We start from the raw sequence: 13882 nt of genomic DNA, 5'->3' as shown, positions 1-13882 counted from the left end.
CTCACTCCTCTCACCGACTGACTGAATTCATCATCTATGGCACAGAGCCTTTGCCCCAAAATAAAAAAACAGTGAAACAGCCCACCCACTTCTAAATAAAATTAAATAAAATAAAAGTCCTATTGCACCATTTGATGGGAAAGGATAAAGTGTCGAGACGAGAGGGAGGAGGGGGAGGGCTCCGGATCCGGAAACTGCCCTCCAGTGCTGGTCTAGGATCTGCTTTCCCTGAACGAACCCTAACCAGAACCATCCTGAGCTACATAGCGCTTGACCCGGGGACCAGTGCTTAAGGGCACTTTCTAACAACGCTTTGAAGGGGTGAGGAGAGGGCGGGAGGAGGGGGGGAGGACAAGTGGAAGAAAGAGAAATGTGGTTACGGAACTACTAAAACAATCTCTAAAAACAATACTTTCCTGATTGAACTTGTGGCGATCCCCGAACAAGACGGGACGCACAAATTGTGCAAACACCTGATATATTTTTACATTAAAAAAAGTCCCCCCCCCCACTCTCCACATCTTCTGCATCTGGTGAGAAACCTTAGAGGAGAGTAGAAAAGAGGGATGTGGGAGGGCACAGGCTGATTTTTATCCCCTTCTTTGTCCAGAGTCTTTTCTTTTTAATTGTCATTGTTGTGATTTTAGTTTTTTATGCTGGAGAAGAAACACGATAGAGCCACGAGAGAAAAACAGGCCACGGTAAAACTGGTTATTTCCACGGCAACAATAACAAGAGAAAGCAACATCATATTCATTTAGAGTTCAGGAGGTGTGTGGGGGGGGGGGAGAAGCTTGGTGAAGATTCTGCTCCTCAGTGTTTAGCCTGTTGACTGAACGGTCCAGTTTCGTCCTCCATTATTTGATTCTCTTCTCTCAGCGTCGAGTTTAATTCTTCAAAGCCTCACAACCAGAAGTCTCTTTACATGATCTCTTTACGGTGCATGTTCGCAGCTTGTTTCTGTTTGGGGAGGGGTGGGAGGGTAAAAGAGACCCCAACAGACACTCGATAAGCTCCTGCCAGTTCGCTCTGTCCTGACGGCGACGACTGACGGTGCAAAGATTGGTCACTGCATCTCGACTCTTCCTCTTCTCACTACAATCAGTAGAAACTGTGCAGGCCCATGGCTTCGTCACGCTGCGAGTGCGTGTGTGCGTGTGTGTGTATGCGCCGATTGTCCTGCAGCATCGAGGGGCTGTGGAATATCAGTGGAGGTCGTTGTGTTTGCTGCCCGACCACGGTGCTGAGGGGTGGAGGGGCAGGGAGGAGGTCCGTTAATGGCAGCTGAGGGGTGAAGTGGCTGGTTGGCAGCAGCAGCTGCATCTGCACGATAAGTGACGAAGTGCCTTCGCGTGTCACGGTCCTCGGGACAACCGAGAGTAACAGTCTGATTTGGTACAGGTGTGCGCGTGGGATCGCACCAGAACGTGCGCCTCACGTGCGCGGGTGTGCGTCAGGGTTAGGCGAGAGGCTAAAAGTTCGACCGGCGGTGAATGTGCAGCTGTGGGTGGACGTGAACTCCGAACATGACGTCGTTGTTGCACCGTCGCTTCGCGTTTTATGAAAGTTGGAACCTGCGGATTAAAAAACGTCTTTAAACGAGTTCTTTTCTTGGTTGGTGGAGGCTCTTATTTTATAAGAACGTTAAAAATTAAAGCAGCACGTCTTCTCATTCACAGCTGAGGGAGGTTCGATTCCGCAGAGTCTTTTTGATTCAGAACTGGAGAGTCTGGAGTTCGAAGCTTTAAACTGCATCAAGGATGATGCTCCGTCACATGAACGCCTTCATGCAGGTAAACAAACGCCTCTCTGCTGCGCCGGGCCGAAGACGACCCCGATGACCCTCAGCAGGGAGGGCAGGGAGGGCATCCAGCTGCTCGTTTTCTTGACGAGCTGCGGTGCAAATGGGCCGTGAGCGTGCACGGCTTTGTTTAGGATAAAAGCTTTGCTAAAAGAATAACGTGATAAAACTGGGTTTAATGCCTCGTGATGAACGGGCTCCGGGGGGCGCGGGAGGACCAGAAACTTTTACTGATAATAATAATATAATTAAAACAAGTTGTTTGGTGTAAGTTGGTAGGACAGTCTGTTTAAAAGCCGATGGATGATTGGGAAACGATCGCTAATCCGTCAAGAGAAACTCTCCGCCGCTCACCGAAGCTTCAGTTTGTCGAATTTTTACAAAAAATTGTGAGTCGTTTTATTTTCAGTTTAAAAAAAATGTATAAACTGAGCGATAGGGTGAATTTTAATATAATATTTTACATCCTGATGCACGCTCAATAATCCAGGCAGAAAAATCTAACAGTCCAGATGACCTTTAACCATTTGACCTTTGACCATTAATTTATCTATTCACACTTAAATTCTACGTCTTGGTCGATCTTCAATTGATCCCAGAGACCATATTTAGAATTAAGAGCCTTGAAGAAGTTAAACATCAAAAGATAAAACTTTGTTTTCTTTGTTCTGGACGCAGCTGCTCGTTCAGACTTTTTTTAAAACGAATATTTCTCTTAAAATATGTTTATCTACATTTTGTCATTTTTAAAATGATGATAGGATTAATATTAGAAATAAATAAATCACGCCGGCCTTGCTGTGTAAGGTGCGCTCCCACAGCCGGTCAGTCAGCAGGCACTGGACCGGACTGGATCGGACTGGACCGGACGTTCAAGGCTGCTGGAAATAAACGAGGATTTAACACAATCGCGTGTTTTAACGTGTTCGAGTTCAAAGGGTCCGAAGAAATGAGCAAAATATAAAATATTATCCTTAAAGTCAAACGTTCACCTGATTGTATCCAATCACTGATGGTCGACATATTTGTCCAACCGCCCAACCCTGTGTGTGTGTGTGTGCGCGCGCGTGTGCGTGCGTGTGTACCAGGGAGACAGAGTGTGGACCACAGTTTGTGTCTCGAACTACAACGTGCTCAAACTGCAGACCTGGGCAGGGTTTTCCACTAAAACATTCAGGGTTGTTGGAAAATAAAACTACAAGAAGCACTTGACTCATCATGACTCGCATGTGATGGACACTCAGAGGTCTGGTGGACAATCGAAGAACATCTTGAGGAGTTTCAATCGTCTCGTCTCTTAGCCCAGGTCAGTGGAGGTTAAAGCCAGAGGAACGCTCTCCGTCGAGCTGGTTCACACACCATTGTGATTTTTTTTCTGGTCTCCAGTTTACGATTCGTCGTGTCTCGGCTCCTCCGTGCTCGGGCCTTTGTCTCCCTGCTGCTCCGTCCCTCCGTCCTCCCGCACCGACTGATTGGAAGAGGAGTGGTGAGACGGGGAGCGGCTGGCTTCGAATAGCCCTCCGAGTTCCAGGGACCCGGGCGTGGCCGTCTGCATGATCTTCTGACGCACTTCGCGGATCTTCAGCTGGAGACACACCTTGGTGGGGAAGGTGTCCGAGTGGCGCGCCTGGAAGGCCGCCGTGGCCTGAGCTGCAGACGGGGACAAACGAAGACGACACACACAACAGACTGGTGTGAAAAACATGATAAAAAATTATTAGAGCTTTAGTTTGCCTTTATTATTATATTTACTTTGATCAAAGTGTTCATTTATGAAGTTGATGATGCTGAGACATGAGTTATATTTGTTCTTGGTTAGTTTTGTGCTCAGAGCGACGACCTCGTACCGTTGGACAACTTAAGGAAAGTTTGCAAGAACAGGACAAAACAACACCTGAAACTCTTCATCACTCCTCATCATCAAGGAATGGAGGCGTTACGACGAGGGAGAAACTTTAACCCCAATTCAAAAAATGTCTCAAAAAACCAACGATGAATTCTGCTACGCCCGTATTTAATTCACAGTGGAACATCGTAAACATGTCAAGTGTCGAAACTAAGAGACCAGGAGGAAAAAAGATCATTTTGAATTTTATGGAAGCAACGCTGTAAAAAGTTGGACCAGGAGCAACAAAAGGCTGAAACGATTTCAGAACAAAGTCCATGAATGGAAATCTGTGAAGACTTTGAATCTCCATCAGCTCATGATCTCATCAATGTTCATTCTCATCTCATTCAAATGGACCGAGGTGAAGTCCAGAACTGTTCCGAGGTCAGACGGGTACAAATCTGAAGTTCTGTTTGAAAACCATGGACGCCACGTCCTCTTTACTAATGAGGGACTGTTCAAATGCCTGCCTCTCTGTTGGTATTGGGGTGCATAAGTGCCTCTGGCATGGACAGCTTACACATCTGGAAAGACTCCATCAATGCAGAAAAGTATCTACAGGTTTTAGAACATCTGCTCCCATCCAGCAAAGATCCAGGGCTGGATGACAAACAGAGTTCCCCATCAGACCAGAATGGGACAACGTTCCCTCCAAAACCTCCAACCACTGGTCTCCTCAGGTTCCCCAAAACCTCCAACCACTGGTCTCCTCATGTTCCCCAAAACCTCCAACCACTGGTCTCCTCATGTTCCCCAAAACCTCCAACCACTTGTCTCCTCATGTTCCCCAAAACCTCCAAGCACTGGTCTCCTCAGGTCTTAAAACGTTTACAGACTGATGTTAAAAGAAGAAGGGATGCTTCACGGAGGGAAACATGGACCATTAACGACTTCAAAGAGACGTGTTCCTGCAACAAAAGTGTAAATTTTCTAACTTTGTTCCTAAAAATAGCAACATTTCTTAATTTCAAGATGTGATGTGTTTGCCGTGTTCCACTGTGAATCATATCGGGGTCAATGAGACCTTTTCAGGATTAGGGTTGTGGTTGTCCGACCACGTCTGAAAGTTCTTGGACTTTCATTCAGTACTGGTTTAAATCTCCACTCCTATTGGTCGTTCTCTCCGTGTTAAGTCTACCTGATGGAAAGAAGCCGTGTTCCTGAAACAGCTGCATGACCAGCGCTCGGCGTTGATCCAGCGTCCTACGCAGAGATGAGTATGGAACCCTGTCCAGGTCTCCCAGAGGAACCTCGGCTTCCAGACCTGGTTGGACAGAAAGGTGTTAAGAGGACTGTGGGAGCCTGCGCAAAGATCTCCACCTGGCGCTGATGGACCTGTTCTGTCAAAGGTGAAGATGTCTCCTTCACACTTGGCGGCGCTCTTCGGGGTGTTAGGCTCCGAGCTGCAGCTGGAGAGACGACGGGTCTTTCTCCGCGGGGAGCTCGGGTCTTCTGCTGACACATCGAGGTCTGGATGGAGTCAGAGAATTAAACGATTACAAATGACTAAACAAATCTTTAAAGGCTGCCAACGAAGCTACTGCTCAAACCCAACTTTAGTTTGTCATTTTGGCCCGATTAGGACTTTAGAAGGTGCTTTTAGAATACTCTTATTTTGAAGGTAATTTGGGAGCTCTTATTTTAAAAGGTAGAGTTGAACACTTTTTTGGACATTAGGAACTAAATTCTTTACAAAGTACCATAAAGTTCTTAATTTAGAAGTTATAATCAGTGAGCTAAAAACAGAAAAATGTAAGAAAGAGTCAGCGACTCAAACTTCTGAGGCACTCGTTGCCATGGTGATTCCCACCTTTTGGAAAGGCAGTAAGAAATGTAGACAAAAGTTGAGCTTTAAACTGTCACTGTGGAAACTAGGCTAGAGTTTAAAACTCTTCAGCCATTAGCAGCAGAACTCTACTACAAATGTAAATATTTATCTTTCAAAGGTGTTTTATGTAGGAGATATGACAAAGTAAGAAGGCACCAAATAAAACAAAAAGAAGCTATACGATAGCTAACAGCTAAAAGTAGTTGAACGGCTGTAAGAAGAAAAACGTAGCAAGAGTTTGGGTGCAAATTAAAAGTAAAACATTAAAAGCATCAAATTGTTAGCAAAAAGATGAAAGTAGTAGAATGTTAGCTAAAAGCTAAAATAACATGGGACTAGCTAAAATGTAAAAGTAGTAGAGATGAAAGCTAAAAGTAGAATGAGGCTAGCTAAAAATATAAAACTAGCAGAACGTTAGCTAAAAGCTAATGGTAGCACATGGAATGTAAAAATCTAAATGTAGCTGAATGTTAGCTAAAAGTAGCATGTGGTTAGCTAAATATAAGCAGCTGAATGTTAGCTAAAAGTAGCATGTGGTTAGCTAAAATTAAAAAAATTGCAGAATGTTAGCTAAAAGCGAAAAGTAGCATGGGACAGCTAAAAATCTAAAAATTGCAGAATGTTAGCTAAAACAGGTCTCTCTTATAAATGAGTTCTCACTAACCTGTATAAATAAAGGTTGAATGAATGAAAAAAAATCTAAAAGTATAATGACACAATCTAAAAGCATCCCATGGTTAACTAAAATTAACAAAAGTAAAGCTACAAGCAAAATGTTCGCTAAAAGCCAAACACATTAGAATGTTAGCTAAAACAAGCTAAAAGGTAGTAAACAACTAAAAGCAGCAAAACGCAAATCACTACATAAAAGAAGTAAAAGATTAGCTAAAACTAACAAAAGCATAGCTAAAATTACCAAAAATAACAAATCTAAAAGTAACAGAATGTAAGTTGAACATTAAGCTAAAACTAGCAAGAGGGTAGTTAGAAGGTAAGAAGTAGCAAAAGGCTAGCAACAAGGTAAAAGTAGCATAAGAAGGTAAAACTAGAGCAAATAGATGCAAATTTCAGAGATTTTGTTTAAAGAAACTGAAAAGATCTATGTATTCCTATGGGGAGAATATTTGTAAATAAAGTTAAATACTTTGAAAAGTATAAAAGTTACAAAGAACAAAAGCCAAAACACAGCTCATGAATGCACTGAACGTTTGGACATAAATAAACAGCTAAATAAAGAAGCACAAAGTCTGTAGTAGTTCAATAATGAATAAAAACAAGAAAAGCAGTCCCGCAGTTGCTCCGCCTCACCCGTGGAGTTGCGCCTCTTCTTGCGGTAGCTCCCCAGGATGGCTCTGGGTGAGGTGGCCAGACTCTGAAGCGTCGGCGAGGGAAGGACGTCCTCGGGGTTGAACTCGGGAAGCTCCGCGAAACGCTCCTCGAAGTACGTCTCCGACAAGACCCTGCAGACACAAACGGCGCCGCCACATCAGTCCATGCTGACGCTGCGTGCACGTCGTCGTCCCTGCAGGCTTCAGCCGCCGTCTCCGCGGCCTCCTTCGTTCTGTCTAACCAAAGGCTGCGGCGCTCTGCCCACTCAGTCAACAGAGTTCCCACCGTGATCTCACGCAGCTGAAAGTTTGCTCTGAAAGGGTTCTGAGACTGCGCTTGGTAAGAGAGCCAACAGATGGGAGCGCTGCGTCTCCTCCTCGAGCTGCTTCGTGCCAAACTGACAGAAGAAAATCAACGGGAGCTCTGAGGAATCTGTTCCGACGATTCTGCGAACGCCGAGTCAGAATCACATACGTTCATTTTAATCAAGCCACACCCACGAGCTTGGCGCCAATTTAACCGCTCATTTATTAAAACGTTTGGCTTGATCAGGAAGCTGTGCTACGAAGTTTAGGTTTAGTAACTTTTAAACTTTCTGAATCATTTAACAAAGAAATACATCATCGCTTCAATTTCTTAAAAACAACCATCTTTTAAATCTGCTTCAGCATACAGGCTCTATTTTTATCTACTTTTAGCTTTTAGCTACTGCCTTGAAGATTTAGACTTTTAGCTTCAGTTCTCCTAATTTTAGTTTCAACTATTGTTTAGCTTTTAGCTATGATATTGCTAATTTTAGCTTTAAACTACTGTTTTACAACAGTCAATGTTAAGGAACTGTTGTACTACATTATGTATAAAGCTAAAGTTTAGCTAATTTTGGCTTTTAGCTACAGTTTTTCTAATTTTAACATTTAGATGTGGTTTTGCCAAATTCAGTTTTACCAACAACCATGCCTTATTTAGCTTTTAGCTACAACTTTATTCTTTTTTTTTGCCTCAATTATGTTTGTTGCATTTAGCTTTTAGCTACTGCCTTGCAGATTTTGACTTTTGCTTCAGTTCTCCTAATTTTAGCTTTGGCTATGGTTCAGCTTTTAGCTACGATATTGCTAATTTTAGCATTGAAACTAATGTTTTGCAACAGTAAATGTTAAGGAACTGTTGTGCTACATTTTGCATAAAGCTAAAGTTTAGCTAATTGTGTCTTATTTATTTATTAACCTTTATTTAACCAGGCAAATCCCAATGAGATCTTTTGCCTGGGCCTGAAGGCAACCTAGCATGCATGTTTTGGTTTTAGCTATTTCTTCAAATTTTTATATTTAGGTGTGGTTTTGGTGACTATTACCAACAGCCACGCCTAATTTAGCTTTTAGCTACAATTCTACTACTGTAATGTTTTGCTTTAATTATGATTTTGTTGCAATTAGCTTTTAGCTACCATTAAAAAAAATGTAGTTTTTACTTATGATATTGTTAATTTTAGTGTTTTAGTTGCTGTAACGCTACAGTAAACTTCAAGCAACTTCTATGCTACTTTTTGTTTTAAGCTAAAGTTTAGCTAATATTTGCTTTCAGCTAGTTTTTCTAGCTTTATATTTTAGATATGGTTTTGCCATTTTCAGCTTTGAGCTACTGAAGCTATTATTAGCGTCTGCTCGTTACCTCAGTTATTTCAGATAAGTCGTTCAGCTCCAAGCATTCAATCTGGATTTTTACAGAAAATTCAGATTGTTCTCGTTTTTAACAGATTTACAGAATGACCAGAAGGATTCGTTTAAATTTGCTCTGATTAGATCATAAAGTTTAAAAACAGAAATTATGACAGAACGTTTCAGATCCTCGTTTCCTCTCAAGTTCAGATCTCTGAAGTTTCTTTGGACGTCAAACGATTTAAGGTTTCTCACTTGTCGTGGGAGTCGGGCGTCTTTTTGAGCGGAGGGGGTCGAAACTTGATCTTCTTGGAGGTAGAGGGAGCTTCTCTTTCTGCTGGTGGAGGGGGAGGTGGGTCCAAACCTGAGGGTGGAGGAGGAGGTGGGGAGCGAGGTCCAGCCTGGAGAAGAGACGTTCAGACGGGTCAGAGGAGCCGTTTGTTGCGTTTTATGACTTAATGTCGTTTGACACAAGAAATAAACTAAAAATCTCCTGCAAGTAAATAAAATCTGAACATTTTCTGTCTCTTTATCAAACAAACTAAAGTAGACCTTGAATTAACTGCAAACGGGACTTTGTTTTTGTTGCTAAATTCAAATTAAATTAAAATAAAATCATCAGAGCATCTTTTACACTCTAAAGAAAAATCACCTGACTTAAACTTTCAATAAGTTTTTATTTAATGTGCAAAAAGTCTGAAGCCATCTTTTAATGAAGATTCAACATTTATGAAGCTGTTTTTTCTGTTTTTATTCATTTGTACGGTTTTATCTTCAGTCTAAATAATTCTGCATAGTTTGTGATATTTCACCCGTTCGTGTGTCAAAATGTTCGGCTCGTTCTGGAGATGGGGCTGTGATGTTTGGCTGCTGTAACTTTTATAATTTTCACAAAATTTAAACGTTTATTCAAATGTTTCTCATATTACTTTTCTTTAGCCACGCTTTCTTTGTTTATTTCCTTTTAGCTTAGGCTAGAGAGCCTTTAGCTACTTTAGCTTTCAGCCAGCTTTACTAATTTTACTACATTTAGATAAGACTTTTGATCATTTATTTAGATTAGCCTTCTGCTACTTTTAACTACAAATTTGATATTTTTACCTTTTAGCTAGCCTTTTACTACATTTAGCCAGCTTTCTGATACCGTTAGAAAGCTTTTTGACACTGAACTTGTTTTATACTTTCAGATTTAAGCCACTATTCTGTTACTTTTAGCTGTTAGATAACCTTTGGCTACTTATAGCTTCTAGCTAGCCTTGATACTTTTGATATTTTTTGCTTTTAACTGACCTTTTATTGCTTTTAGCCTGCGTTTTACTACATTTATCTTTTAGCTAGCGTTCTGTTTCTTGTAGCTTTAACTCAGCTTCAGCTTCTTTATCAAATTTCAGTGACGTCATCGGCTGTAACTTCACAGACAATAATTTTACTCTCCGTTTGTTTTCAGTTGTAATTTAAATTTTCTCTCGTCTGACGAGGCTCAAACTTAAAAACCTGCTTGTGAGAATAATTTTCTTTGATTCAGAGTTTAGCCTTCGTTTAAACTTCTGGGCATTAGTCAAACTGAAGCTGGGCGTTTATTTCCAGATGTTTTCACCTCTTTGCTGCCGTGCTCGTCGTTCTCCGTCTCTTTGGCTCCTTTCTTCTCTCCGCTCTGCTTCGTCACTCCGTCTGGCTCTTCATCGGTCTCACTTTGCTTCTCTCCCCTGGTTTCATCTCCCGTATCTTCTTCTTTGATGTTCAGACCGATGTCGTCCTCTTTTTTAACTGGAACATGTAAAATATGAAGCTTTTTGATTTTTGAAGCAAAAACACAGAAAGAGGTTTCACTCCTCACTGACTAAACTTTCCAACATCCGTGCGGTGTCAGCCTTTACGTTGCATCCCCCCCCACCCCCCCAGGAACTCTGGGTGTCTGCATCACACAAGTTTGCAAAAAATCACTGAAACTCGCTCAAAATTCAAGTCTGCCACAACAAAACCAGCCGGTACTGGACTCAACTCCAGCTCATAAATTTAGGAGGTGAATCTAAAATGTCTCTTTCATCACGATGGCTGCAGACTTCACCTGTAAACTTCATGAACTGGACTTTAGAGCCCGTACCTGCAGGACCGGCAGCTCCAAAGCTGCCCATCGAGGAGCTCGGGTCACAGATGGACGACCCGTCAGTTTCAGTGTCCAGCTGGCTCTCCTGCTTCACCTTGACCTCCACTCCTGTTCCAGGCTGAGAGGTCGGCGCCGCTGACCCTTTGGCCAGCGGGGAAGGTGGGTTTGCCGAGTCCTGAGCTGCAGCGGCCAGCGCAGGCGGCACGGCCGCCATCGAGACCACGCCGGTCGCCAGAGCAACGGTTTGAGCGGCGGGATAGATGGCTGTTAGAACCTGAAGGAAACCAAGCAGGTTTGGGGTTTAATCAGTGGATTCATGAAAAAAACATACTAGAAGTTTCTGTTTTTCTTTACTTGACGGCCGGCGGTTGCTGCTGCCTGAGCCAGGGGAGTCTGTGATTGACAGCTCAGGGGCGGAGCCGGAGCCAACAGCGGCGGCTGACCGACGATGGGCTGGACCAGGGTCTGTCCCACCGGGGCGATGGCGGTGAAGCCCAGGGCAGCAAGGTGTGACGGGAGGTACGCGGGACCTTGGGGCTGTGCACCTTGTTGGGACGTTGCCGTGGTTACGCCTGGGTTGGACTGGACGTAGGTGATCCTGGATGGAGACAAATGTAAGAGATGATAAGGAAAGTTCACACGAGCTCAAACTGGCCTACTTTTTCTAAATATTTTGTGTTAGTGACCTGGCGGGTGGGGAGGTTAGAAGGACCGTCTGTGGAGGGGCAGCACCAGGAGCCATCACTGTCGCCATGGAAACAGGGAAGGGACTCCCAGGGTGCACGGCGGCAGCAGCAGGATGAACTTTGGCCTGCACAACAGACAAGGGAGCGATCTGGACGATCTGCTGAGGAGAACGGAGGGAGGACCAGGAAAAGACTAAATAAAGTTCTTACTGGAAGAGCTTTAAAATAAATTATTAAATAAAATCTTAAACATACCCTGAAATAAACTTTTGTCTGTTATTCTAAGCGAGGGCGTTTATTCTTACAGCGCCGACGCTGCTTTAAAAAGTCCAACGTTTAAGTTCAGACTGTTATCTGGAATAACTTTAACATTTACTAAAACGGTTTTCAAATGTGTGACAGCATGCGCCTCTTTCAGTCCCTTTAAACCCAAAAAAATTACAAAAAAATTGTGTAAAAAAAAATCAGTTTTCCTTTTGCTTTTGGAGCACGCTTTGATGAGTTCAAGGACTATTTCTCTGCGTTTCAGGCGCGTTTCTAAAACATCCTTAAGCATTTAAAAACTAAAAGTGTGTGTTAGACTGTTACCTGGAATAATTTCCTTATTTATAAAAAAACCTGTTGTAACAACTTTGTCACTTTGTTTAGGTCTGAAAATATCGGTTCAGATTGTCGTCTTTTTGTCATTCCTGCAGTTTACCGCCCAGCTTCTTCGTCTTCATCTCCACTCCAATTTACTTTAAATCATGCTGCATTCACTGCCCCTTTTATTAACCAACAAAATCCTAACTTCACTTTCTATGATGTATTTCACCTGGACTAGAAAATATAGCCTCTCGTCTTGGTGCTTGTTTCAATTCAAAGCTGGAAATTCTGATTTTCCATTTGTCACTGAATGCACCATCAGCACACAGCAGCAGAACTTGTGTTTGTCCTGAACTTAGAGAAATATGTAAAGAATTGAACTTTTATTAATCAAAGTTTTGGATAAAAACTCTTATCTTCTCTGTCAAACTGTGTTTTTGTATTTTATTATTAAACTAAAAAAGTGTAAATTTATTTTGTTTTTGAGACAGGCTGCTGGTAAAGAACCCAAAGACCCAATTTAACCTTTAATTAGTCTAATTTGTGTCAACGCGACTCTGGTTCATCTCCTGAGTTTAGGAGTCGTTTTAGAGCTGAAAGATTCATGAGTCATTCTTTTTATGATCGTTTTATTGTCGTGTGAACCTCATCTGTGGTTTTTAAAACAGGTCTCTCGTGATAATGAGTCCTCGTGACTCAATGAGACTAAACTGTATAAATAAAGGTTGAATTAATTCTACTAAAAATAGTTGAAAACAAGGGCTGAAAATAGGTGGAAATTAAGTTTAAATTAAATCTTTGAGAGAGTTTCAGAAAGCCTTTTCTTCAAGAAAATCTCTACTATGGGGGAAATTAAAAACTTTGGGCTGGATTAGGACTTTTGCACAATGAAACACCTGTCAGGAAACAGGAAGCTCTCACCTTGTTTCCTGCTGCAGAGCCATTCTGCACAGGAAGGGGCGGAGCCACCAGGGAAATGGAAGGCTGAGGAGGCGTAGACCCCGTCCTCACTGTTGCTATGGGAACCAGCATCTTGCTCTGCAGGACCGGCGACTGGGTTTGGACTAATGAGAGAAGAGAAACGGAGAAGTGAGCAGCTCGTAAGGAGCAGAGACGAGGGGAGAGGATACTTCAGGTGCTTCTGATTCTTAGGAACAGAGGGTTCTGACGGTGTGGGTGGGCGGTGGGTGCTCATGGTGGAGGTGTTTCTCTGTGAAATTATAAACCTTTCTACAACCTCAGTTCCAAATACATGCATGCATTTAAAATCTTACAAACCCGTATTTTATTCACAATGGAATTAACACATCAAACATTTAAACTAAGAAATTTTAGCCTTTAATGAGGAAAAATTGTAATTTTGATTTTATAGCAGCAAAATGTCTTAAAAGAAGCTGGAACTGAGCAACAAAAAGGCTGCCAAAGTGAGTGGAACAAATAATTAACAGCTGGAGGAGCTTCTTGCTACAGATGAGGTAAACTGGCAACAGGCCAGCAAGAGGTCTGAGCTTTTTAAAAGTAGAGATGGGCAGAGGTTCAGCAGGCAGAGCCCCCAACAAAAGAGCTGAAGAATCTGTAGAAAGCTCTGAGCGCAAAGGGTTCCAGAACTGCTGCGGTCTTCTCTGGACCGCTCGTTTTAAACGGACTGAGGTGAAGTCCAGAACTGTTCTGAGGTCAGACAGGTCTGAAGTCCTGTTTGGAAACCACAGAGTAAAATGGAAAGACCCTACCTGTTATCAGAGCACAGTTCAAAAGCCTGCCTCTCTGATGGTATAGGGGTTCATTGGTGCATCTGGCACGGTCAGCTTGCACATCTGGAAAGGCTCCATTAAAAGTGTAAATGATTTTAGAACATCTGCTTCTCTCCAGCAAAGAAATCAATGAACAAAGACCCAGAACTGTTGAACTGTTTGAATCACCATCAGACTGGAATGGGACAATGTTCCCTCTGAAACCTCCAACAACTGGTCTCCTCAGATCCTCCAAAACTTCCAACAACTGGT

General features: G+C 42.6%; 1 protein-coding gene across 1 annotated transcript in view; it reads right to left on the bottom strand.

Moving 5' to 3' along the window:
• Positions 1-2661: 2661 nt before the first annotated feature.
• The window catches only part of cica (capicua transcriptional repressor a), a 45299-nt gene continuing 34078 nt past the window's right edge, over positions 2662-13882 (bottom strand). The window contains exons 13-22 of the mRNA XM_037693497.1: positions 12801-12943; positions 11295-11452; positions 10963-11206; positions 10606-10882; positions 10099-10268; positions 8757-8902; positions 6826-6977; positions 5025-5159; positions 4828-4953; positions 2662-3451 (exon numbers count right to left, since the gene is read on the bottom strand). Of these exons, the coding sequence (XP_037549425.1) occupies positions 3189-3451; positions 4828-4953; positions 5025-5159; positions 6826-6977; positions 8757-8902; positions 10099-10268; positions 10606-10882; positions 10963-11206; positions 11295-11452; positions 12801-12943 (1814 nt within the window). The 3' untranslated portion in view covers positions 2662-3188. The remainder of the gene's footprint in view (positions 3452-4827; positions 4954-5024; positions 5160-6825; positions 6978-8756; positions 8903-10098; positions 10269-10605; positions 10883-10962; positions 11207-11294; positions 11453-12800; positions 12944-13882) is intronic.

Source organism: Nematolebias whitei, chromosome 19, assembly GCF_014905685.2.
Source record: "Nematolebias whitei isolate Nwh7 chromosome 19, NemWhi1, whole genome shotgun sequence".
In the NCBI taxonomy this organism is placed as follows: Eukaryota; Metazoa; Chordata; class Actinopteri; order Cyprinodontiformes; family Rivulidae; genus Nematolebias; species Nematolebias whitei.
This window is presented reverse-complemented; position numbering and strand designations above follow the sequence as displayed.